Raw genomic sequence first — 25874 nt, 5'->3', positions numbered from 1 at the left:
ATTAATGGCAAAAGATCAGAAGATCCACTAGTCTTGTACAATGTTTTCAGGTAACACAGCAGAAGACACATGACTGATTTACACTTTAAAAAATCTATTCTTCAATTTGAACAAACCTGACGATGTCTGTACAGTTTGATGGGTTTTCTGCTGCTGCAGCTCCAACATGATCTGCTGGTGATTATTCTCCCTGAAAAAGCCATCCACAGCTCTGGACTGAAGAAGCTTGCTCTCCCAAAGCTCATTGCATAAAGACAAGAGATTAAAAACAATTACAAAAATTGATTTCAATTTATTACAAGATTCAGGAATACTTAAATTGCAAGCCACTGAATATAAAAAGCAAACAGCTCAACAGTGATGGCCAATTCAAGGGTTATAAATTGGAACATAACGATTCAAATATTCTCAGAATTAGTTTGATGAATGCTGTACTATCTAAATGGTGAAGAGGTAGAAACAATGGAGTTTGAAAGAGAGTTTGGGTTCAAGTTACATAGATCATAAAATTGTCATGGATAATTGCAGAGAATAATTTTTTTTAAAGCAAACAATGGAGTGCAGTAAGGCGTCACTTTTACACACAAAGAGCAGAATTTAATGTTTGCAACGGAGGTCTCACCGCCAGCTGGAGAACCAAAAGGAACCCCGCTTCACCATTAGTGAAGGCCTGATGGAAGTACATGCCCATCAGGACCCCAGGAGTAGAAATCACGATTTCTAAACTCATGCTAACCACCCCACCCCCCCCAACCACTCCCCAGGGAGGACAGGTGGATGGGTGACTCTTAACAGAGTTCCTATCCCAATGTTAGTTCCTTGATTAAGCACTGAGTGGCTTTGAACAAAAAACCTGACAGGGTTTGCTTTTTAGGTTCAGCACTTGGTGACTGCAGTATTGGTTGCCAGTTGAATAACAGCAGTGATAGGATGAGACCCTTAAGATGGCACTAATTGCACACGTATTGGCCTCAATTAGCCTCTGCGCTGGAAGCATGTCCACACATCTTCCTGCCCCAAACTTAATTGAGCGGAGACTAAAAATAGAATCCCCACCCTCCTGCCCAATTAAATGCCTTCCCACCTCGAAACTGGGAGGGGTTAAATTCGACCCAAGGGTGACAAGTTCTGAATTTTCTTCCATAAGCAACAATTGATGTTAGGTCAATTTTAAATCTGACTTGTGTTAATGAAAGATATTAAGGGATAGGGGACAAAAGAGGCGTTTTGTCACAGATCAGCCAGGATTTCATTGAATGCAGAATAGGCCAGTAGGGCTAAATGACCTCTCCCAATTCTCTAAGACTATTAATTACAAAGTAACATTCAACTACTACTAGCATGGATTGCTCCCGATTGACATGCAGAGTCTAAATTGTTATTTTTTTTTTAATTTAGAGTTCCCAATTATTATTTTTTCAATTAAGGGGCAATTTAGCGTGGCCAATCTACCTACCCTGCACAAATTTGGATTATGGGGGTGAAACCCATGCAGACACGGGGAGAATGTGCAAACTCCACACGGACAGTGCCCCGGGGCCAAACCTGGGTCTTCAACGCCTTAGGCAGCAGTGCTAACCACTGCACCACCGAGCCGTCCTATGCAGAGCCGAAAATAATGTTAAATCTCTGAGACTGTTTAACAAAGGGTCTTCCTTCTGAAATAAAAACAGGGAATGTTGGAAATACTTGGGTCAGGCAGCATCTGTGGAAAGAGAATTGAGCTAACATATTGAATTTCTATAAATATTTAAATAAGAGTTAACATAAGAGTTAACAAAGTGAGAGTTGGTCCTATAGAAAGTGCATCTGGGGAATTGATAATGGAAAGTAGGGCTATACCGGATGAATTAAACAAGTATTTTGCATTGGTCTTCACCACCGAGGAGACATACGTTATCCCAGAAAGCTGCAAATCAGGAAAATGGAGGGAGGAACTCAGAAAAATACATATGCTCATAACATTTAAGGTCAGTGAACTTTCATCAGAATTGGAAGTGTTAGAGTTGCAATAGATGGAAGAAAAGAAGATGGAAAAAGGGGCAAAAAGGTATGTGGTGTGAAAGGGAATGGTGATGGGGCAAGAAACGAAACAAAGAAATACAAGATATGCCTAGGCCAGATGACCTGCTGACTGACAATAAAAAGGAAAAGAAAACCAAAGCATGCAAAGAAATCAAAATAAAATGGGGGCCAGAGATTGCAGTCTGAAATTGCTGAACTCAATGTTGAGCCTGGAACGGGAGCAGTAAAGTGCGTAATTACCATTCCTCAAGTTTGCTTTGAGTTTCACTGAAATAGAGCAGTGGGCCGAAAACAGAGCTGTCATCGTGAGAACAGGGTGGAAAAGAGAAAATGGAAGGCCATCAGAAGCTCGGGTCTGTTTACAGCCTTCTGAATTTGGAGACTGAAAATAGTAACTAACTTTTTGAAAACAATGTTCAATACAAAAGGTTTTACAAACTAAACTGCTTGCCCAAGGAGACACCAGTAATGTGAGCAGGTGGTGTGGGAAAGATAAGATGGAGAATTGGATAGATATTTGAGGAAGACAACAAATGATGTGGGTTGTTTTGTTTAATCGCATTTTATTCAAACTTGTATCAAAGTAGGTTACAGCAAATAAACACCCCGGGAAACATTCTTCCCAAGAATTAACTATATAGTTTTGTACAGGTTTTTCTCCTTTTTCAGCCCCTTCAGCCCCTCCACCCCCCCCCCCCCTCCCCATCCCCGACCCCCGCTCCTGTGACAAACAGCTCCTCAATCATGGTCACAAACCTCCCCCACCTTTTCTCAAACTCCCCTGCTGAGTCCCTTAACTCACACTTTATCTTCTCTAACCGCAGGAAGTCATACAGGTCACCCAACCATGCTGCTACCCCCGGTGGCGATGCCGACCGCCACTCCAGCAAAATTTGTCGCCGTGCAATCAGAGAGGCGAAGGCCAAGACATCGGCCTTCCTCCTCTCTATGAGCTCCGGCTTCTCTGAAACCCCAAATATCGTCCACTCCCTCCTCCACTATCCTGGCTAAGACCACAAACACTCCCGCCCAGAATCTTCCCAATTTTTCACAACCCCAAAACATGTGCGCATGATTCGCTGACCCCGCCCACACCTCTCACACCCATCTGCGACCCCCTGAAAGAACCCACTCATTCTCGCGCGAGTCATATGCACCCTGCGCACCACCTTAAACTGTATCAGGCTCATCCTTGCACAAGAGGAGGTCGCGTTTGCCCTTCGCAGTGCCTCACTCCATACTCCCCAATTGATCTCCAATCCCAACTCCGCTTCCCATTTCTCCTTGATCTTCACCACCCGCTCGCCTCCCTGCTCCCCAGGCCACTTATATATATCCCAAATTCTTCCCTCCCCTTCCACATCCGGAAGCAGCAGTCGCTGCCGGGTGAATCCCGGCAATCTAGGGAACCCCTTCCAGACCTTTCATGCAAAGTTCCTAACCTGTAGATATCTGAACTCACTACCCCTCAGCAGCTCTACCCTCTCCCTTAGCTCCTCCAGACTAGCGAACCCTTTCTCCAAATACAAATCCCTCACGTTGACCAGCCCCACTTCCCTCCATCTTCTGTATACACTATCCATCCCACCCGGCTCAAACTCATGATTCTCGCACAGCGGCGTTAGCACCGACATCCCTTCCACCCGAAAATACCTCCTCAGCTGATTCCATATCTTCACCGTGGACTGCACCACTGGGCTCCCTGAATACCTACTCAGAGTCATTGGCAATGCTGCCGTCGCCATAGCCCTCAAACTAGACCCCTTACAAGATTCCTCCTCCATCCTAACCCACTCTACCCCTTCTCCTTCCCACCACTGCCGCACCTTGTCCATATTCGCCACCCAATCATAATGAAGCAAGTTTGGCAACGCCAACCCCCCCTGCTGCCTCTGTAGCATGGTCCTCCCCACCCTCGGCATCTTCCCCACCCATACAAAGTCAGAGATGATTGTGTCCACTATCCGAAAAAAGGCCTTTGGTATAAAGATCGGGAGAGCCTGAAAGATAAACAAGAACCCCGGCAGAATATTCATTTTCACAACTTGGACCCTCCCCACCAACGTTAAGTGCAGTGTGTCCCACCTCTTCAGATCCTCCCTGGCCTCCTCCACCAGCTTCGTTAAGTTCCACTTATGGAGCCCCGTCCATTCCCTCGCTACCTGAATCCCCAAGTACCTAAACCTATCCCTCGCTACCGTAAATGGCATGCCCCCTAAATTAGCCCGCTGTGCCAGCTCATTCACCGGGAATACCTCGCTTTTACCTACATTCAGCTTGTATCCCGAGAACCCTCCAAACCTCCCCAACAGGTCCATAATCCTTCCCATACTCTCCAACGGATCCAAAACATACAGCAAGAGGTCATCGGCATAGAGTGACACCCGATGCTCCCTCTGTCCCCTCATTATCCCCTGCCACTCTGCCGACCCCCTGAGAGCCATCGCCAATGGCTCTATGGCCAGCGCAAACAGCAGCGGCGACAGCAGGCACCCCTGCCTCATACCCCTGTGTAAGTCAAAACTTTGTGAGCTCATATCATTCGTCCTCATCCTCGCTCTTGGCACCACATACTGCAACCACACCCATGCCACAAATCTCAGCCCAAACCCAAACCTTCCCAAAACTTCGAACAAGTACTGCCACTCCACCTAATCAACTGCTTTCTCCGCATCCATGGACACCACCACCTCCGGTACCAGAGCTCTCGACAGATTCATCACCACTTTCAACAGCCGTCTTATATTACTTGTGAGCTGCGTGCCCTTCACGAAGCCTTGGTTTTCTGCAACCACCCTCGGGACACAATCCTCCATCCTTCCCACCAACAACTTAGCCAATATTTTCACATCCGTGTTCGATAGTGATATGGGTTTATACGACCCACATTCCACCGGATCCTTCCCTTTTTTGGGGATTAGTGTGATTACTGCCTGCTTCATCGTCTCCGGCAACTCCCCCTTCTCCAGTGCTTCATTAAACGCCCCCAACAGATGTGGTGCCAGGTCCGCCACAAATTCCTTACAAAATTCTGCCGGGTACCCATCCGGCCCAGGGGCCTTCCCCGAATTCATACCCGATACTATCCACCACCTCCCTCAGCCCCAGGGGCTCCTCCAACGCCTGCCTCTTTGCTTCCTCCACCTGAGGAAATTCCAGCTCGTCCAGAAACCACCCCATGTTCCCCCCCCCCCCCCCCCCCCTCCTCCTGGGTCTGCCTCATAAAGTCCCTGGTAATACTCTCTAAACGCCTCATTTATCTTCCCTGGCTCTGACACCACATCCCCAGCCCCAGTCCGAATCTTCAATATTTCCCTGGACGCAGCCTGCCTCCACAGCTGGTGCGCCAGCATGCGGCTCACCTTCTCCCCATACTCGTATTGCACCCCTCTTGCCCTACGCAGTTGCCCTACAGTCCTCCTCGTTGTCAGCCTGTCAAATTGCCCCTGCAACATTTTCCTCCTTGCCAATCCCTCCACGTTGGGCACCCTCGAATATTCCCTGTCCACCTCCACTATCTCGCTCACTAGACGGTCATGTTCCGCCCTCCTTTCCTCATTCGCACAAACCATAAATGAGATAATTTCTCCCCAGACCACTGCCTGCAGTTCTTCCTAAAAAATGCCCGCCGACACCTCCCCATTCTGATTGAACTCCACATAATCCCTAACGCCAACCGCACCTGATCACAAAAACCTCCATCCGCCAACAACCCTGAGTCAAACCTCCAACCCGGCCTCTGCTCTCGTCCCGTACTGAACCGAACATACAGCCAGTGGGGTGCATGGTCCAAGATAACTATCCCCGCATACTCTGCCCTCTCCACCCCAACCAAAACCTCCCGACTCACTACAACGTAATCAATCCTCGAATACACCTTAGAGACGTGTGAAAAGGAATACTTCCTTCCCCCTGGGTTCTGAAAGCGCCATGGATCCATCATACCCATCCTCTCCATAAACCCCCCCAGCTCCCTTGCCATTCGTACCCCACCCATCGACCTGGGGCTCGATCTATCCACCCTCGGCTCCAGGACATTGTTAAAATCTCCTCCCATGATCAACTGCTGCGTGGTCAAATCTGGGATTGCTGCCAGCAACCCCCTCATAAAACCCACATCATCCCAATTTGGGGCATACACATTTACCAACACTACCGGTGCCCCTTCCAATACCCCACTCGCAATCACATATCTCCCACCAACGGGGAAGGGGGAGGAACCATAGACCGATCCAGAGGGCAACGAAATGCACATAGGGTCAGTTAAACGAAGGACAAACGAAACCTCTCCGCATATATATATACACAACTGATTATAAATATGGGAAATGCCAATAAAAAGATTTATTTTTTAAAAAATCTCCTCCCATGATCAATTGGTATGTGGCCAAATCCGGGATGCTGCCAAAAAAAACCTTAAAACCCACATCATGCCAATTTGGGGCATACACATTTACCAGCACTACCGTCCGCCTTCCAATACCCCACTCACAATCACATATCTCCCACCTGGATCCCTCACCTCCTTCGGACTCACAAATCACATTTCTTTGCTCATTAAAATCGCCACACCCCTCGATTTCAAATCAAACCCCAAGTGAAAAACCTGCCCGACCCACCCCTTCCTTAACCTAACCTGGTCCTTCACACGGAGGTGTGTCTTCTGCAAAAAGACAACCACCGCTTTCAAGCTCCTGAGGTGCGCAAACACCCACGATGTTTTAACCGGCCCATTCAGTCCCCAGACGTTCCACGTTACCAACCCTACCATAGGCTTGCACCTCCAATCCCCTCTACCGTCAGTTATCTACCCCACTTAACTCCTGCCCCTTTCATTCCACTCTGTACCTTGCCCATCCCAGATGTCTCCTTTCTTCACCCTTGACCATGTCATCTCTCACCCCCTGCCACGTCGCAGAACCCCCCCCTCGCTTTTCCCCTTCCCCTTCTTCCCCCTTCCCCCCGGCCACCCCTCTTGGCCTTCTCCCCCACCACCTCACTTCTGTTCACCAGCATAACCTGCTAGCGCGGCTGCCCCTGCCCATTCCCCCCCCCCCCTCTCCCCACTCCTCAGCTCACAGAAGGATGCCTCCTGCTGGCCTTACCCTCCCCCTCCCAAACAAGGACTTCTCCTGAACTCCAGGTAGCCTTCTCCAAAAGCAAACAAACAGATGCTCAACACAAACAGTCCCATAAAACAGGAGGGGGGATGGGAACATCCATCCCCACAAACATTTCACCCCTACAGCTCCTTACAATCTCAACATTGAACAGAACCCCCCCCCCCCCCCACAAAAAAAGGCGAAAATCCCCCAATCCCGACCATTACGTCGTGCCAGCACCCCGGTTCCCAAGCATTGTCCACTCAGTTCTCCCCCAGTTTATGCTCCTTAATGAAGTCTTCGACCGCTTCTGGGGTCTCAAAATATTACTCCCGGCCTCCGAACGTCACCCATAATTTTGCCGGGTAGAGCACCCAAACCTGATCTGCCGCCGGTACAGCACCGCCTTGGCCTTGTTGAAACCTGCCCGCCATTTTGCCAACTCGGCTTCGATGTCCTGATAAATCCGGACGTTATTTGCCTCCCAGTCGCAGCTACGCTTCTCCCTGGCCCACCGTAGAATTTTCTTTCTCCATAAATTTATGGAGTCTCACCAGCTCTAGGCTTTTGTGCCTCAGAGACCTATGCTCTCGGTCCATTTTAGGTGCCTTATCTAGCACCCCTTCTGCCACCAGTCCCGCCAGCATCCTCGGGACGTACCTCGTGGCACTCACCTTCCACTCCTTCAGGCAGGCCCACTATTCGCAGGTTCTGTCTTCTCGAGGTATTCTCCTGCTCCTCAGCCTTTGCTCTCAGCGTTTCACAAAGATCTCCTAGGAGCCCCACCTCCGCCTCCAGAACCACCACATGATCGCTGTGGTCCGAGATCACTCCTTCAATCTCCCGAATCTGTGACCCCTGCACCTCCAAACCCCTGTCCATCCGCTCCAAAGTACTCTTCAGGAGTGCCACAGCTTCTGCAATGGCCTTTGCATGATCCTCATGCATTTCTTTCCTCGGTTTATGGAATTCCTCCTTGATAAAAGTCATCCCTTCCTGTATCTGGGGCCTTACAGCTTGCCCCTCCCCCGCCTGCATGCTGGAAAAGACTGTCTGTAAAGCACAAGACTGTTTCAATTTTCCAGCCAAACCTCTCACTGTTTTCTGCCGGGTCACGTGATCAGAAGACATACTATTCCAGGGGTAAACTACTCCTCTAACATTCACCTACGCCTTTTCATTAAACTTCCACCCGGATCTGGGTAAAAAGAGCCCTTTTCTGTGACTTTGAACAGGAACGGCCCTTTATGTGACCAATCACTCCATGGTCACAAGCGGAAGTCGATGGGAGTTGTTTTGAACTGGGCAGATGCACAGTAGCCTTCATCAATCTTGTACTTTCCTATTACAGGAGTATATCACTATATCCCATCTGCTCAGTGAATTTGTCCAGTACATGCAGAACTCTACTATGCACCTCTCACCCCTGATCCTTGTCAAATCTCTTCTTCTCCTCCACGCAACCCCCCCCCCCCACACACACACACACACACACACCCACACACACACACACACACACACACACACACACACACACAACACACACTTCATCTTCTAATTTCTTCAAAATATAATTAGGCTGGGTCAACATGGTTTTACGAAAGGAAAATCATGTTCAAAAGGTTAATTAGAACTGTTAGATTGCAGGTAGCACAGTAGATAAAGGAGAACCTGTGGATGTTGCATATTTGGATTTTCAGAAGACATTCAGGTGCCACACAAAGATTGTTTCACAGGAATAGGTTAACATATCAGCATGGGTACAGGATAAATCAACGTCAGAAGACAGAGTAAGAATAACCGGTCATTTTAAGAGTGCCACAAACTCACATTTGGAGTGCCACTAGTATCAATGCTTGGGCCTCAGCTATTTACAGTCTATATTAAGGGCGGAGATAAATGTCTGTGATGTATCAAGTTTGCTGACGTTACAAAGCTCGGTAGGAAAGTAACCCACAAAGAGACTGCAATGGGATAAAGATAGGCTGAGAGTGGCAAAGAGGTGGCAGATGAGTACAATGTGAGGATATGTGAGCTTATTCATTTTGGCAGGAATAGAAAAACAGACGATTTTTTAAAAAATGATGATCTGTAAATGTTACTGTTCAGAGAGATTTGGGTGTCCACGTACGAGAAAAACATCATGCAGGCACACAATCAATTAGGAAGGCAAATTTTATGTTCTTTTTTATTGCAAGGGGTTGGAAGACTAAAGATGTTTCGCAGCAATTGTGCAGGGATTTGGTCACATCTGAAGTACTGTGTACAGTCCTGGTCTGCGTTCCTCTGGAAAGATGGGGGGGGGGGGGGGGGGCACAAATATGGTTTACTTGGTTGCTTTCTGTGGTGACAGTGTTGAATTGAATAGGATATAGTATCTGGAATTGAAAGTGAAAGGTGATATTATTGAAACAGGAAAGAAAAATTGACAGGATAGTGCACAGAGGTTGCTACCCCTGCCTGTAGAGGGTGAAATCTCAAAGTAAGGTGCCAGCCATTTCAGACTGAGACGAGGAGACATTTCTTCATTCAGAGGGTTGTGAATCTTTAGAATCATCTACCTCAGGAGCTGTTGATGTGTGATCATTACGTCTATCGTACCCGAGCTTAACAGATGTTTGTACTCGTGGGAAATCAAGGAATATGGAAATCAGGCAGGAAAATGGAGATGAGTTTAAATATTAGCCATGATTTTATTTTAAAGGCAGTGTAGATTTAAGGGGCCATTTGACCTATTCCTGCACCTATTTCTTATGTTCATATTTTTTATGTCCAGGTCAAGCAGCTTTATTGCCATACATTGAACCAGTCTAAGTTTAGAAACTAAGTTTAGAACAATAAACCAAAACATTTGTGGGATAACAAAAGAACTAAATACCTGCTTTAGATCCTTAAGAACATGATCGTCAATGCCTTCTTCAAGGAAAAAATCATTTACATTGTTGATGACATCCTCAATAACAGATTTATAGAGTCTAGGCTGAAAATAAATCAATATGTTATGACGAGCCATACCTTTGTTTGTAGTTATAACTTTTATAAAACTCATTATTTCTCTCCTTCCTTTTTTAGTATATCAGGTGGCATAATACTGCAAGCTAAAAAAAGATATTTTAAAAGGTCCACAACCTTGTTTCCAAAGAAAATAATCAACTGAGCATTTTAACTTTGTAACTGAATCCCATATTCAGGAAAAGCAGCATGTACTTCTGCATACTGGCACAATTTGTCCAAAATACTGAGGTGCAGCTCAGGCACCGTCATATTTTTGACTAAGGCACAAATCATGTGCAATTGAGGACAAATAATGAATTTGTAAACATCTACCAGTGTTGCATTGCACTTGGTCAGTGTCAGGTACAGAAATCATTAGCATCTCTACTGCTGTTCTGGCCAATATTTATCCGTTAGTCAACATAACAAAGAGATTATCTGGTCATATATCTCATTGCTGTTTGTGCGACCTTAACTGTGCAAAAATTGGCCATCAAATGTCCAACATTACAACAGTTAACTTCAAAAATTACAACATTAACTTCAAAAATATATAATTAGGTGAAAACAACTTTGAGACATGTGTCTTGAAAAGAGCAGTACAGATGCAAATTTGTTCTTTTCACTGAGACAGATCGGGAATATGGCAAATTGCAAACACACAAATTGAAACACTGAAAGGCACTTGCTGGGAATACCCTTTTGTCAACTTTCAGTACGATGATTTAACTTGAATAAGCTAATTACAAATCACAAAATCAAGTTAACAGCAAAGGCATATGCAAAAGAATAAAATTAATTTTAAATCTCCCTACACATTTCAAAAGGACCTTAAATTATTTTTGTTGGTCTCTAATTTCTAACTCTTATTTGGTCCATTTTGAGCTGCATTGTTAGTTTCAAATTTTAGCCAATCACCAAACTAGAAAGTAGAGGGTCAATTCCCCCTCAATTGCATGATCCGGAGCCGGAGCCACAAGATCTTTGATATTGGATATGCTCGAGGAATGGGTGGTGACTGTTAAATCAAAAATGTCGATTAACGGGAGTCACATTACTCCGGACAAAAGACAAGGTGCTGTTCTGCATTTGAAGGATTGAGTGGAGAGCGGAAGCAGCAGGGCAAGCAAAGCAAAGGCCCCACCACAATCAAAATCCAAGCAGACACCGCAACAGATGCCACAACCTTCAGACTGGCTTCAAAAATATAAAATAAGAGTTGTTTCACTGATGGTTGTTCCAGCAAGAAGTGGTACATCTTTGTCAGGCACAATAACCAAAACTGACCCAATAATAATTTCAATGTAAAGCCTAAGAACAACTTCTGAAGATTTACAATTTCTTGTTATCATTAGTTTTAAAGAATGCATTATCTGAATACAAAAGGCTTTTTAAAAAACATTCAGCAGTCAGAAGTTCCACGTACTAGAGAATTCCAGTTGGCAAGAATGCCGAATAGCACAAAGTTAACTGTACACTCACAATTTATCAATTCTGCAACCCAAAGTCCTTTGGTCGCCAAGAGCAATTGAACTTCATTTTTCTAGATATCAGATTATACATGGAAAGAGGACTGTCATCCAGACTCAAAACATTAGCTCCGTTCTCCCTCTGCAAATGCAGACAGACCTGCTGAGGGTGTCCAACGTTTTTTGTTTTTGTTCCCATCTTTTCTCATCCCATTTTCCAGCACTTGGTCCGTAGCCTTGTATACTATGGCGTTTCAAGTGCTCATCTAAATGCTGTTCCTGATTCTCCCATCCTGTCAGACAGGGAGTACCAGATTCCCACCACATTCTGGGTGAAAAGATCTTTCTCAAATCCCTTCTAAATCTCCTGCCCAATACCTTAAATCTATGCCCCCAAGTCATTGACCCCTTAACGAAGGAAAAGATTCTTTCTATCTACCTCATGTTCCTCATAACTTTGTACACCTCAATAAGTGTTCCCCCTTCAGCCTTCTCTGCTCTGAGAGCCTCAGCCTCACCAGCCTCTTCTCACAGCTGTAATGCTTCAGCCCAGGTAACATCCTGGTGAATCTCCTCTGCACCCTTTTTAGTGCAATCACATGCGTCCTATAGTGTGGTGACCCGAACACAGCAGAGGCCTAACAAGCATTTTATACAGCTCCATCATAACCTCGTTGCTCTTATATTCTATGCCTCAGCTAATAAAGGAAAGTACTGTATATGCCTTTGTGGTAGTCACCACTGATGTATATATAGGATGTTGATATAGCTGCTTTATGGTAAGGCCCCTGTACTACAGGTATGGGGGTAGACCACTGCCTGCTGGCTCCACCCAGTAGGCGGAGTATAAATATGTGTGCTCCCAATACAGCAGCCATTTCGTCAGCTGCTGTAGGAGGCCACACATCTCAGTGTAATAAAGCCTCGATTACATCCTACTCTCGTCGCGGCTGAGCTCCAACGTCTTTCCACTTGTTCAGGATGCGCCGACCTACGCAGAGGCCATGGCGCTACTGAAGGAAAACTACGCTTAGCGGACTAACACACTCTACGCCAGGCACCTCCTCTCCGCGGTGCGTCAACTTCCCGGTGAGTCGGTGGAAAATTTCTGGCACGCCCTGCTCCCCCTAGTTAGAGACTGTGACTGTCAGACCGTTTCGACCACGGAACACTCGAATTTGCTATTTGAGGGACGCATTTGTTACGGGCATAGGGTCTGACTACATCCGCCAGCGCCTCTTAGAGGGATCCACGCTCGACCAAAAAACTAGCACCTTCACTTACGGTTGCATCACGCAACATTCAGGCCCATGCCCCAGACCACGCGCCACCCCCCCCATGATCATGGACTCCGCAGACAGCCGTCCCATCGTGGACCCGTGGACCCCATCAGCGACTGCCCTCAGCCAATCCCACGCCTGTGCCGCGCGGCAGCCAACTAACCGCGGGGGGCCCAAATGCTACTTCTGTGGGCAGTCAAAACACCCCCGACAGCGCTGCCCAGCGCGGAGCGCCCTCTGCAAGGCTTGTGGCAAGATGGGACATTTCGCTGCAGTATGCCAGGCCCACTCAATCGCCGCTATTGTCCCGGCACCCCCCACGTGCAGCCAGTGGGCGCCGCCATCTGCCTCTCCTCGGACCACGTGCGGCCAGTGGACGCCGCCATCTTGCTCGACTCGCAACACGTGCAGCCTGTGGGCGCCGCCATCTTGTTCCTCCCAGGACCAACGAGCGCCGCCATCTTGCTTTCCCCACGACACGTGCGGCACGTGGGCACCGCCATCTTACCCAACTCAGGACCATGCCCGTCGGGCACCTCATCCGGCCACTCATAGCCTGTAACCGCCAACGACCAGCCGCCTCTCGCCTCGGTCACGATTGACCAGTCTCGACCACACAACCTCACGACTGCTTCAACTAATGTGAAGGTCAACGGGCACGAGATCTCCTGTGCGCTGGACCCCGGGAGCACGGAGAACTTCATTCACCCAAATATGGTAAGGCGCTGCTCCCTCGCGGTACACCCCGCTAACCAGAGAATCTCTCTGGCCTCCGGGTCCCACTCCGTGGCAATCCGGGGGTACTGCATCGCCACTCTCACTGTCCAGGGCGTGGAGTTCAGCGGCTTCCGCCTCTATGTCCTCCCCAACCTCTGCACTGCCTTGCTACTCGGCCTGGACGTCCAGTGCAACCTCCGGAGCCTAACCCTGAAATTCGGCGGGCCCCTACCACCCCTTACTGTGTGCGGCCTCGAGAACCTTAATGTCGACCCACCTTCCCTTTTTGCAAACCTAACCCCGGATTGCAAACCTGTCGCCACCAGGAGCAGACGGTACAGCGCCCAGGACAGGACCTTCATCAGGTCTGAAGTCCAGCGTCTGCTTCGGGAAGGCATCATCGAGGCCAGCAACAGCCCCTGGAGAGCCCAAGTGGTAGTGGTCAAATCTGGGGAGAAAAACAGGATGGTCGTTGACTGCAGTCAGACCACCAATCGGTACACGCAGCTCGACGCATACTCCCTTCTACGCATATCTGATATGGTCAATCAGATTGCACAGTACCGGGTCTTCTCGACAGTAGACCTGAAATCTGCCTACCACCAGCTCCCCATCCGCAAAGCAGACCGCCCATACACTGCGTTCGAGGCAGACGGCCGCCTTTACCACTTTTTCTTAGGGTTCCCTTCGGCGTCACCAACGGGGTCTCGGTCTTCCAACTGGAGATGGACCGAATGGTTGACCGGTACTGGCTGTGGGCCACTTTCCCGTCCCTGGACAATGTCATCATCTGCGGGCCATGATCAGCAGGACCATGACGCTAACCTTGCCAAATTTCTCCACACCACCACTCTCCTCAACCTCACGTATAACAAGGAGAAGTGCGTGTTCAGCACGAACCGCTTAGCCATCCTCGGCTATGTGGTCCAGAACGGAGTTCTGGGGCCCGACCTCGATCGCATGCGCCCCCTCATGGAACTCCCCCTCCCCCATTGCCCCAAGGCCCTCAAAATTATTTTTGTATTACGCCCAGTGGGTCACAAACTATGCGGACAAGACCCGCCCACTCATTCAATCCACTGTTTTTCCTCTGACGGCCGAGGCTCACCAAGCCTTTAACCGTATCAAGGCCAACGTCGCCAAGGCCGCGATGCACGTGGTCGACGAGACACTCCCCTTCCAAGTCGAGAGCAATGCATCAGACATCACTGGCTGCCACCCTAACCAGGCTGGCAGGCCAGTGGCATTCTTTTCCCGCACCCTCCATGCCTCCGAAATTCAGCACTCCTCCGTCGAAAAAGAGGCCCAAGCCATCGTTGAAGCTGTGCGGCATTGGAGGCATTACATGGCCGGCAGGAGATTCACTCTCCTCACTGACCAACGGTCGGTTGCCTTCATGTTTAATAACACACAGCGGGGCAAGATCGAAAACGATAAAATCTTGTGGTGGAGAATCGAGCTCTCCACCTACAATTACCAGATTTTGTATTGCCCGGTAAGCTCAACGAGCCCCCCCCGGTGCCCTATCCTGAGGTACATGTGCCAGCGCACAAGTGGGCCGACTCAGGGCAACCGACTCCGGACCCTGCACGGCAACCTCGGTCACCCAGGGGCACACATTTTTACCATTTCATCAAGGCCCGCAACCTGCCCTACTCCATCGAGGTTGTCAGGGCGATCACCAGAGACTGCCAGGTCTGCGCGGAGTGTAAACCGCACTTCTACCGACCAGACCATGCGCGCCTGAAGGCCACCCGCCCCTTTGAACGCCTCAGCGTGGACTTCAAAGGGCCCTTCCCCTCCCCACAACACGTACTTCCTCAGTGTGGTCGATGAATATTCCCGATTCCCCTTTGCCGTCCCATGCCCCGACAGGATGTCTGCCACCGTCATCAAAGCCCTCAACACCATCTTCGCTCTGTTCGGCTTCCCCGCCTATGTCCACAGCGACCGGGGATCCTCATTCATGAGCTGCGGCAGTACCTGCTCAACAGGGGCATTACCTCGAGCAGGACGACCAGTTACAACCCCAGGGGAAACGGGCATGTGGAGAGGGAGAATGGGACGGTCTGGAGGGCCATCCAGCTGGCCCGACGGTCCAGAAATCTCCCGGCCTCCCGCTGGCAGGAGGTCCTCCCCGACGCACTTCACTCCAATCGGTCACTCCAGTGCACCGCAACTAATGAAACCCCCATGAACGTCTCTTTGCCTTCCCTCGAAAGTCCACCTCCGGGGTTCCGCTCCCAACATGGCTGGCAGCTCCAGGACCCGCTCTCCTCCAGAGACACGTTCGACTCCACAAGGCGGACCCGTTGGTTGAGAGGGTACAGCTACTTCACGCTGACCCACAGTATGCCTACGTAGCGTACCTATCTACCCCATGTTCCTCACAACTTTGTACACCTCAATAAGGTTCCCCCTTCAGCTTTCTCTGCTCTGAGAGCCCCAGCCTCACCAGCCTCTTCTCAGTTGAAATGCTTCAGCCCAGGTAACATCCTGGTGAATCTCCTCTGCACCCTTTTTAGTGCAATCACATGCCCTAAAAAGTGTAGTAACCCGAACACAGCAGAGGCTTCACAAGCGTTTTATACAGCTCCATCATAACCTCTTTGCTCTTATATTCTATGCCTCAGCTAACAAAGGCAAGTACTGTATATGCCTTCTTAACCACCTTATCTACTTGTCCTGCTGCCTTCAGGAACCTATGGACAATCACCCAATGCTCCCTCCGATCCGCTGTACTTCCTAGCGTCCTACCGTTTATTTTATATTCCCATGCCTGGTTAGTCCTCCCAAAGTGCATCATCTCAAAAACTTTCAATGGTTAAATTCCATTTGCCACTGTTCTGTCCATCTGACCAGCCTGTTTATATTGCCGTGTAAGCTTCGCTATTTACCACACCACCATTTTTTGTGTCACCTGCGAACTTCCTGATCATATCACCCAAATTCCCATCTAGATCATTCTTCCGCGATGAGCACTCACTAATAAGGATGACTGTCCACTTAAGAAACTACCGTGTTACTATTCACGTGTCCTGTGGACTCTTGCATGGCTGATGAACCCGATCCTGGAGTCGCAGCTTCGACCGCACACTTGGCAGGTGCTTCTGCGAGATGGGACTGGTCCTTGGATTCTGGATCGCTGGTATTCCTTTCTCAGTTCCTTTTCCGGCCTCCTTATTGCCACCGGGAGTCCTCGGGTGTCCCTTCAACCAGGAGTTTCGTTCGAGTAGATCTCTTCTGAGCAAGGGTCATTGCCAGGCGTTAACATTTATGTTGCATTTCTTGAAGTAAGCCTTCAGCATGTCTTGAAGGGCTTCCTTTGTTCTCCTCTTGCTCTGGGCCTTCAAGGCTGGCCTAGCGAGTTGGTTTCGGATGGTCTTGACTCTGGTGCTCTTGGCTCCTTCAGGGAAGCTGATGTCAATATGCCGGTCCTCCCAGCTGATGCCGAGAATCTGTCTCAGACAGCATTTATGGTACCTCTCCAGGGCCTTGAGGTGGTTCTGTACGTAATCCAAGTTTCTGAACCGTATAGACGAGTTGGGAGGAAAACCGCCTTGCAAATGAGAATCTTGGTGTCAGCATGGATGTCACGGTCATCAAAGACTGTTGTCCTTGTGCGTTCGAAGGAAGCACTAATGGATTGGATGCGATGTTGGATCTCCACATCGATGTCAGCCTTAAAGAGGTGGCCCCCATGGTATGGGAAATGTTCTCCATTTGGTAGTGTTTCTCCATTGATTCTGATGGAGGGAGACACCAGATCTTGCCCTGCGGCAGGTTGGTTTAATGACTGGAGTCTTCTTGAGGTTGAGGCGGAGACCGATTCTATGGTATGCTTCTGCGAAGACGTCAAACATGGCTTGGAGATTCTGGATCATTAATGTACACTACAAACAGAAAAGGATCCAGCACTGATCCCTGCTGCTCACCACTGGACACAGGCTTCCAGTCACAAAATCAACCTTCGGTCAACACCCTCTGCCTCCTGCCACTAAGACAATTTTGGATCCAATTTGCTAAATTGTCCTGGATCCCATGAGTTCTTACCTTCTTGTTCAGTCTCCCATGCGGGACCTGTAGACTACATCAAATGCACTTGCCCTCATCTACACACCTAGTCACTCCTCAAATTTGTTCGACATGATCTCCCCTTGACAAAGTTGTGCTAATTATCCTTGATTAATCCTTGCCTCTCCAAGGGACAATTATTTTCTGTCCCTCAAGAATTTTTTCAAATAATTTCCCGATCACCTTGAAAGACAGGAAGATAATATTTTGCTTTAGGCTGACCCTCACTTTCAAGGGACAGCTCCTAATTGGATCCACAAATTGATAGGAAATCAGTCAAAAGGTGCAATGCCATCTTGGAATTATATAAATTGTTACAAGGGCTGCACAATGTCTTGTAGGTCCAAGATACTGTAAAAAAAAAAAAAAAAGGTCAAATGGTGAAATTACACCATGCACTATTAACAGGAAACAGATCAACAGGTTAACACCACCTGTTTAAACATGCCTGGGCAGTGCCCTGGCACTGCTCCTTGGCACAGGTTGCCAGACATCCAGAAAAGCTAATGATTTGATCACTTGGATCGGAAATTAATGGGAAGTAAGTATTTGATTTAATGGTAAATAATCAACCAATGGTGAATAAAGCCCATTTGGCAATTGGGCTGTAGGGCGAATTAATAGCAGCATCCAATTCTTTGTCAGTGTGGCATTAATACAGAAATTTTCTGAATTGTTCTCCAGCGTATAGGATGAAGGACATAGTGAAGAATGTAACAAGGATTGTTGAGCAAAGTGGCTCTATGCAAGTTCTTCAAGCAGAGAAATGTGTTAGCAGAAGTTCAGAACAACTAGCTGAGTCCTCACATTTTTTGCTGCAAAACATTAAGAAGGTCTTTATTTGCCACTGCCTCACCTCTGCTGGTCTTCCTCATCCCATGAGGACACTTGCTGCCTTCTCCAAATGTAGGCCTCTGTAAAATGAAGTAAAACAGTATGCAGCACAAGCATTTTTTTCTTTGATGGTATGTGGGCATTGCTGAAAAGGCCAGCATTTGTTGCCAATTCCTAATTGCAGTTTGGTGGTGGTGAGCTATCTATTTGAACCCCTGCAGTCCATCTGGTACACCCACAATGCTGTTAGAAGTGTGTTCCAGGATTTTGATCCAGCGACAATGAAGGGACAGTAATGTAGTTCAAGTCGGGATGGTGTATAGTTTGGAGGGAAACTTGCAGGTGGTGGAATTCATGCATCTGCTGCCCCTGTACTCCTAGGTGATAGAGGTCACTGGTTTGGAAGGTACTGTCGAAGGAGCCTTGGCAAGTTGCTGCAGTGCACCTTGTAGATAATACACATCACTGCCACTGCATTGGTGGTGGAGGGAGGTATATTTAAGGTGGTGGTGGTTGGGATGCGAATCAAGCTATGTCCTCGATGGTGTTGAGCCTCTTGACTATTGTTGGAGCTGCACCAGGCAAGTGGAGAATATTCCATCACACGCCTGACATTTGTGCAACCATCAGCGAGCATGTCAACTTCTGCCCTTATGGTGGAGATACGGTCATTGATGAAGCAGCTGTGGATCGTTGACCCCCACAGGAACTCCTGCAGTAATGTCCTGGGACAGACATGATTAGCCTCCAATAACCACAAGCACCATCCATTCTGCTAGGGATGACTCCAACCAGTGGAGAATTCCCCCCACCCCCCCACCCCCCACGATTCCCATCGAGCAGCACGGTAGCACTGTTACTTCACAGCTCCAGGGTCCCAGGTTCGATTCCCGGCTTGGGTCACTGTCTGTGCGGAATTGCACGTTCTCCCCGTGTCTACGTGGGTTTTCTCCGGGTGCTCTGGGTTCCTCCCACAAGTCTCGAATGACATGCTGTTAGGTGAATTGGATATTCGGAATTCTCCCTCTGTGTACCCGAGCAGGCGGCGGAATGTGGCGACTAGGAACCTTTCACTGTAACTTCATTGCAGTGTTAATGTAAGCCTTCTTGTGACAATAAAGATTATTATTATTGACTCAAGGTTTGCTAGGACTCCTTGTTGCCAGGCTGAGTCAAATACTTCTTTGATGTCAAGGGCAGGGACCAAGGCTGTAATGAGGTCAGGATCCAAATGGCCCTGGTAGACCTCAAACTGTTCATTAGTGAGTTTTGCGCATGAGCAGTGGGAAAGACCACACCCGGAGTGAGACACAGCCAGAGTGAGTTTGAAACTCTGGAATTTGAAACAGAGTGGGGATTCGGTGCAGAGCGCGAAGAGGTGCCTTTTGCTTTTTATCCTTGCTTTGTAATTTTTTCAGTCTTCAGAAAGTGGTCTTGCCCTGCTGCATCGGTTAAGGGTCCAAGGGAGAGAGCTGATTGGTAAGTAGTGGGTAAGATCAGGTAAGTCTTTACTACTGAGTTTGAAAATACTTTTTGTAGCTAATGTAACTCCACTACTTAAAAAGGGAGGTAGAAAGAAAACAGAGCATTATCGACCAGCAAGCCTTGCATCGGTACTGGGGAAAATTCTAGATTCTAGTAACAAAGATTTTATAGCAGAACACTAAGAAAACAGCAACAGGATCGGATAGAGTCAGCATGGATTTATGAAGGGGAAATCATGCTTGACAAATTTTAGAGGATGTAACTAGTAGAGTTGATGAGGGGAGCCAGTGGATGTGATTTATTTGGACTTTCAGAAGGTTTTTGACAAAGTCCCTCATAAGATTAGGGGTGGTGTAGTGAAATAGTAGAAAACTGGTTGGCAGACAGAAAAAAGAATAGGAATTAATGGGTCTTTTTCAAATTGGCAGGCAGAGACTAGTGGGGCACCGCAAGGATCGGTGCTAGAACCGTAGCTATTCACAATATATATTAATGATTTAGACGGGGAAACAAAATATATCTCCAAATTTGCAGATGATACCAAGTTGGATGCGAGAGCGAGCTCAGAGAAAGATGCAGAGATCCTTCAGTGTGATTTGGACAAGTTGAGTGAATGGGCAAATGAATGGCAGATGCAGTATAATTTGGAGAAATTCGAGGTTATCCACTTTGGTAGCAAAAATGGGACTATTATCTGAATAGGAGAGGGGAATGTGCAACAAGACCCGATGTCCTCTTACATCAATCATTGGAGGTACAGCAGGCGGTAAAGGCTGTAAATGGTATGCTAGCCTTCATTGCCAGAGGACTGGATTACAGGAGCAGGGATGTCTTGCTGCAATTATACAGAGCCTTGGTGAAATTCAGAAAAGGGGGGGATCTCATAGAAACCTATAAAATTCTAACAGGACTAGACAGGGTAAATCCAAGGTGGATGTTCCCGATGGTGGGGATGTCCAGAACCAGGGGTTACAGTCTGAGGATACAGGGTAGGCCATTTATGACAAAGATGAGGAGAGATTTCTTCCCCCAAAGAAAGGTGAACCCGTGGAATCCGTTACCACAGGAAGTAATTGAGGTCAAAACATTGTATGTTTTCAAAAAGCAGTTAGGTATAGCACTTGGGGCGAAGGGGATCAAAGTGGGGTGGGTGAGGTGGAATTAGGTTACTGAGTTGGATAATCAGCCATGATCATAATGAATGGCGGAGCAGACTCAAAGGGCCAGATGGCCAACTCCCAATTCTTTTTCTACGTTTCTATGTTCAGCGAACAGGTCATTGCTTAATAAATGTTACTTAATAGTGCCGTCGACAATACCTTTCATTACTGTGCTGATGATGATCGAGAATAGGCAGTGACAATTGGCTGGATAGGATTTGTTTGGCTTTCTATACACAGGACCTCTGGTAATCTTTCACATTGTCAGGTAGATACGAGTGTGTAACTGTATTGCAACAACATGGCTAGGGGGATGGCTAGTTCTAGAACACAAGTCAGTACTACTACTGGAATATTGTCAGGGCCCATCACCTTTACAGTATCCACTGCCTTCAGCTGTTTCCTGATATCACAGAGTGAATTGAATTGGCTGAAGACTGGCATCTGCAATGCTGGGAACCTCAGAGGAGGCAGAAATGGATCATCCACTCGGCACCTCTGGCTGAAGATTGTATCAAATGCTTCAGCCTCGCCTTTTGCACGGAGATGCTGGGCTCTCCCATCATCGAAGTGTTGCTAACTTTCTCCTTGGTTCAATTACTCTGTTTTATTACCTTTGCTCTCGAGTCGCCAGGTATCTTTATGATACCGCCACGAGGTTCAAGTCCGAGTAATGATCAATAACCCACTACACCGATTAGTAAGATTCAAATCAAAGCACATTTATTACACACAGTAATCGCTACTCATGCACAAATTCTACGTTTAAGCTACTTCTACAACTAACAGGCCTATTCTTAACTTCGGACTGGCCCACCAGGTCAGGGGAACAAATGGCCTTTCGTTCGGGTTCTGAGCCTGCGGGATTCGAAGTTGGTACGGATTGGTAGCTAGGAGCGCCTATCTCGTAGTGAGTGTTGAATTAAGACTTACTTTGTTCGGTGGTCACTGCACCGGTCACGGTCAGTGTTGGTTCGTGTTGCTGGGTGACACAGGCAGGACGGAGAGAGAGTTGAAGAGAGACCGATTTGAACTTGGGGCTTAACTCTTATAGTCCCCAGGGGCTTCCCGCCTTTCGGGGCAGACCCTGTACCTGGTCCCAAGTGATTGGACTTTGTCCCAATCGCTTGGTTCGATTTTCTCCAATACTAGAGTCCCTGATCGATGGGCGGTCTCAAGGTGCTCGTTCACCTCCTTTGTGTTGGCTCCTGCTGGCGCCAAGGAGTCTGGCTTTGCTTTGTGTCCAAAATGTTACTTATTGTTCCCGGGGATTGCTCATCAGTATGCAGATGGCTGCTACATTGTTATGGTGATGGTCGCTGGTATCGATGTTGTCTGGCCTTTGCGGAGGTAAATACACAGCAAACCTGCAGCTGCTGGTTTCGGTCTATGTTGGCTGACTTTCCCATCAGCCTTTGCCGTTCGCCATTTTAAATCAAGAGTTGGCCAATTTAGGTGGCTACAGAAGATGAGGATATTTGTGGAGCAGTCTCCTCCTTTTAGTCGTTTAATTGTCCTCCACCATTTACGACTGGATGTGGTATAACTGCAAAAGCTTTGATCTGATCTGTTGGGGGGGGGGGGGGGGGGGGGGGGAAAGAGAGAAGAGGGATAAAGAGGTGGTGCTGGGGGGCAGCAATAGTGGATGGTAGGACGCCTCAGCATAAATGCATCATGGCATCTTCCTGGATGCCCACAAATCTGTATGCTGAGTTCAGCCACCAGTTAAACAGTGATAGATTTTTCTTTTGACAAATGCTCCCAGTTTACATTCTAGTTCTTTGGTAGCAATACATCTAGAGTAAATTATGCATGCAGAAAATTAGTCACAGCTGCAAATACCTGACTGCCTCTTATTGAGTGTTAAGGTCAATGAAGAAGATATACTGCTAAGATTTGGAACAACGCCAGTTCCCCGATTAATGAGGTGGTGTACTGCAGACTGTGTCCCCTATAACATACTGGAAGGAACTGGTGACAAAGTTATTCAGGGTTCTGGTAACTTTCATACGTGGTTGGAAAAGCATAATCCCATGGCCCAACAAGCAAGGAAGTAGGTTCTACTGCAGAAATCGGAAACAAGGGGCACAATCTCCTTCTCCACAGCTCTTCAGATAGATATCCAAGAACATTTGAGTCTTGCATCATTGGAGAGCAATTTTTACATCTTTAAAGGTGATCCATAAACTGCTTGAGGCAGGCAATACATTTGAATTAGAATCAGGTTAAAATACATGTACATCAGAATAAAAGAGGGAGCATCCCGGTACCATCTTAACACCAACTGCCAGGGCAGCCAGGGTAAAAATCAGCTCGGAAACATAAAATAATAGACAATCTCAGCAGGCCTGACAGCATCGGTGGAGAGAGAACGGAGCTAACGGTGTAGGACTCCAATATCAGCTCTGCGGTTTCAAAACATAAAACTTAAAAATAAAGACATTCTTCACCAATTCCTTCGGTATTATACCAAAGACCACACAAAATGATAAAAGCACCTTAAGGACGTATGCAAGGCTAACCAGAAGAGTGCGATTTACCAACTTGGGTCTCAAAACTAATGACGGTTAATACACAAAAACGAGCCTTTGCCTGCATTAAAGCTCAACGGTTCTTCTTGAACCCCACGGGCTTAAACAAAGGTAGGGTATGGTTTGGGGGTGGCTTGACCGTGAACAGTGTGCAGTAACTCACCACAAGGTTTGCATTCCCCGAGCAGGCCATGTCCAGGACCTACGCACTCGGCCAAACTGCCGGTTGCCAGGCTCGTGCCGTCGGGGTGGGTGTGACGTCACTCCGCCGGCGGGGTCTTCCTTGTGGCGTCATAAACAGTGACAGGTCATTGTCAGGACGTAGAACACATCCCAGCCCAATTACGTCACAGGTCGGCCATTCCCTTCCTCCCTCAAGGGGCCACGCGGTCTGTTGTGGCTCCGAGGCCTGCCAGCCTGCTCCCCCCCCCCCCCCCCAGAAACTGTGCTGCAACTGAATGTAGTTTTTGGCATATGAATGGTTTAGACATTCACGTCACAGTTTTGGGGAAGTGGAGGAAATCCAAGAGGAGATTTTACCCCTGTCCGTCAGCCCTTGCTGGGAAGTACATAAGCGGGGACACCCAGTGAACAGGGAGGAGGAGTTGGGTTGCCCGAGGGGTTTGGGGTGCAAGGGCTCTGCTGAGTAGTACCCTCCCCAGCTACTGGTCTTCACATTCTTCACAAGAAGGCGGTGTGGTTGCGTCTGCTTGTGACTTGTCTTCCCGCCAAGGCCGTACCAGTTGAGCATTGCATGAGGCAAACCAACAACACTGATCTGGGCAGCTCTAGACCAGTCATTTTCAAACCATAAAATGTGTGTATAAGCAGGGGTGCTCTTTCCAAGGGCAGGTGCAGGCTAAATGGGCCGAATTGCCTCCTGCACTAAAAATATTTCCCCTCTATCCCTTAAGAAGCTGAAATCAGAGATAAAGCAGCATAATGATGATTTCTTGAGGTCTGGGTTTATTAATTATGCCAATGCAAATCGATGCAAAGCCCGCGTGTTATATGCAGGGAAGTGCTGGCAAATGAAACATTAAAACCCTCAAAACTTCAAAGGCATTTGAAGACTAAGCATGCCGAGATCGAGGACAAACCTCTTGATTTTTGTCAACGGATGCAATGCGATCTTAAATCATCAGCTGAAGTCCTTATCAAAAATGTAACATTAAATGACGAAGCAAGTGAGATCGTGAGGACCAAGCAGGCTCTGCTGTCATATTAAAGGTAAGCAAAAATGCTGGGTCGCGAAGGTCAGCCAGTGTGGGGCCCAAAAGCTGACCGGTGTGAATCGTGAAGGTTGGCCGGTGTAGGTCGCGAATGTCAGCCAAAGAGGGTTGTGAAGAACTGCAGGTGTGGATCGCGAAGGTTGGTGGTTGATTAAAAATGGGTCCCAAGCAAAAAAGTTTGAAAAACACTGCCCTACACAGCAATGGATGAGCGGCGTCGAAGGCAGGGCTGTGAACCTGGAGGTCTCTGGTCTCAAATTTGCACATAGGGAGTGGATGCTTGAAGGCAATGAGCTCTTGGATTTGGGACAGAAGTAACTGCCCAGCAGCAGCATGCACGACTGAGCAGCCCTTTTTCTGGAGCCTCTGCTCACCGCACTTGAGGACAGGGCCACAAAAGGTGCCTCAAACGTAGACGGTGCCAAATTGTCCTGACTGGGAATTGGGACCACTACCATTGTGGTTGAAAACTCACAAGCCAAATTACACATGAATTTCTGTACCTGAAATGTGAACACCCTTGTGGGCAATGAAAACAGCGAATGTGCTGAAAGGGGAACTTTTCTCAGGAGCTAGTGAGATACAGTATCGATGCTGCTGCTCTCGGTGAAACCTGACTCCCTGCACAAGGCCAGCTTAGAGAGGAAGGAGGAGAATACAATTTCTTCTGGAAAAGGAAACCAGAGGAGGATCATCGTATCCATGAAGTTGAGTTCACCATCAAAATAGAATCGCAGATAAGCATAAAGAAGTTCCAATTGGCATTAACAACGGTTCATGACCCTACACCTTCAGCTTAGTGGCATAATCATCAACTATTCTATTGGCTAAACCAAAGAGTTTTCTTATGCAGATCTGGATTCTGTTATGGTAGCCATTCCAAAGCAAAACAATTTGATTCTTCTGAGAGATTTTAGAGTTTTACATAACTGTACCATTTGGAAGTACACCACTGGGGAAAAAGGAGTGGG

At 47.8% G+C, this 25874-nt stretch overlaps 1 protein-coding gene across 1 annotated transcript in view; it reads right to left on the bottom strand.

Moving 5' to 3' along the window:
* Window positions 1–25874, bottom strand: part of LOC140426463 (stonin-1-like) — a 195425-nt gene that overhangs the window by 107558 nt on the left and 61993 nt on the right. Inside the window, exons 4-5 of the mRNA XM_072511275.1 lie at window positions 10006–10107; window positions 117–240 (exon numbers count right to left, since the gene is read on the bottom strand). Coding sequence (XP_072367376.1) covers window positions 117–240; window positions 10006–10107 — 226 coding nt within the window. The remainder of the gene's footprint in view (window positions 1–116; window positions 241–10005; window positions 10108–25874) is intronic.

The sequence above is a fragment of the Scyliorhinus torazame genome, chromosome 1 (genome assembly GCF_047496885.1).
Source record: "Scyliorhinus torazame isolate Kashiwa2021f chromosome 1, sScyTor2.1, whole genome shotgun sequence".
Taxonomy (NCBI): Eukaryota; Metazoa; Chordata; class Chondrichthyes; order Carcharhiniformes; family Scyliorhinidae; genus Scyliorhinus; species Scyliorhinus torazame.
This window is presented reverse-complemented; position numbering and strand designations above follow the sequence as displayed.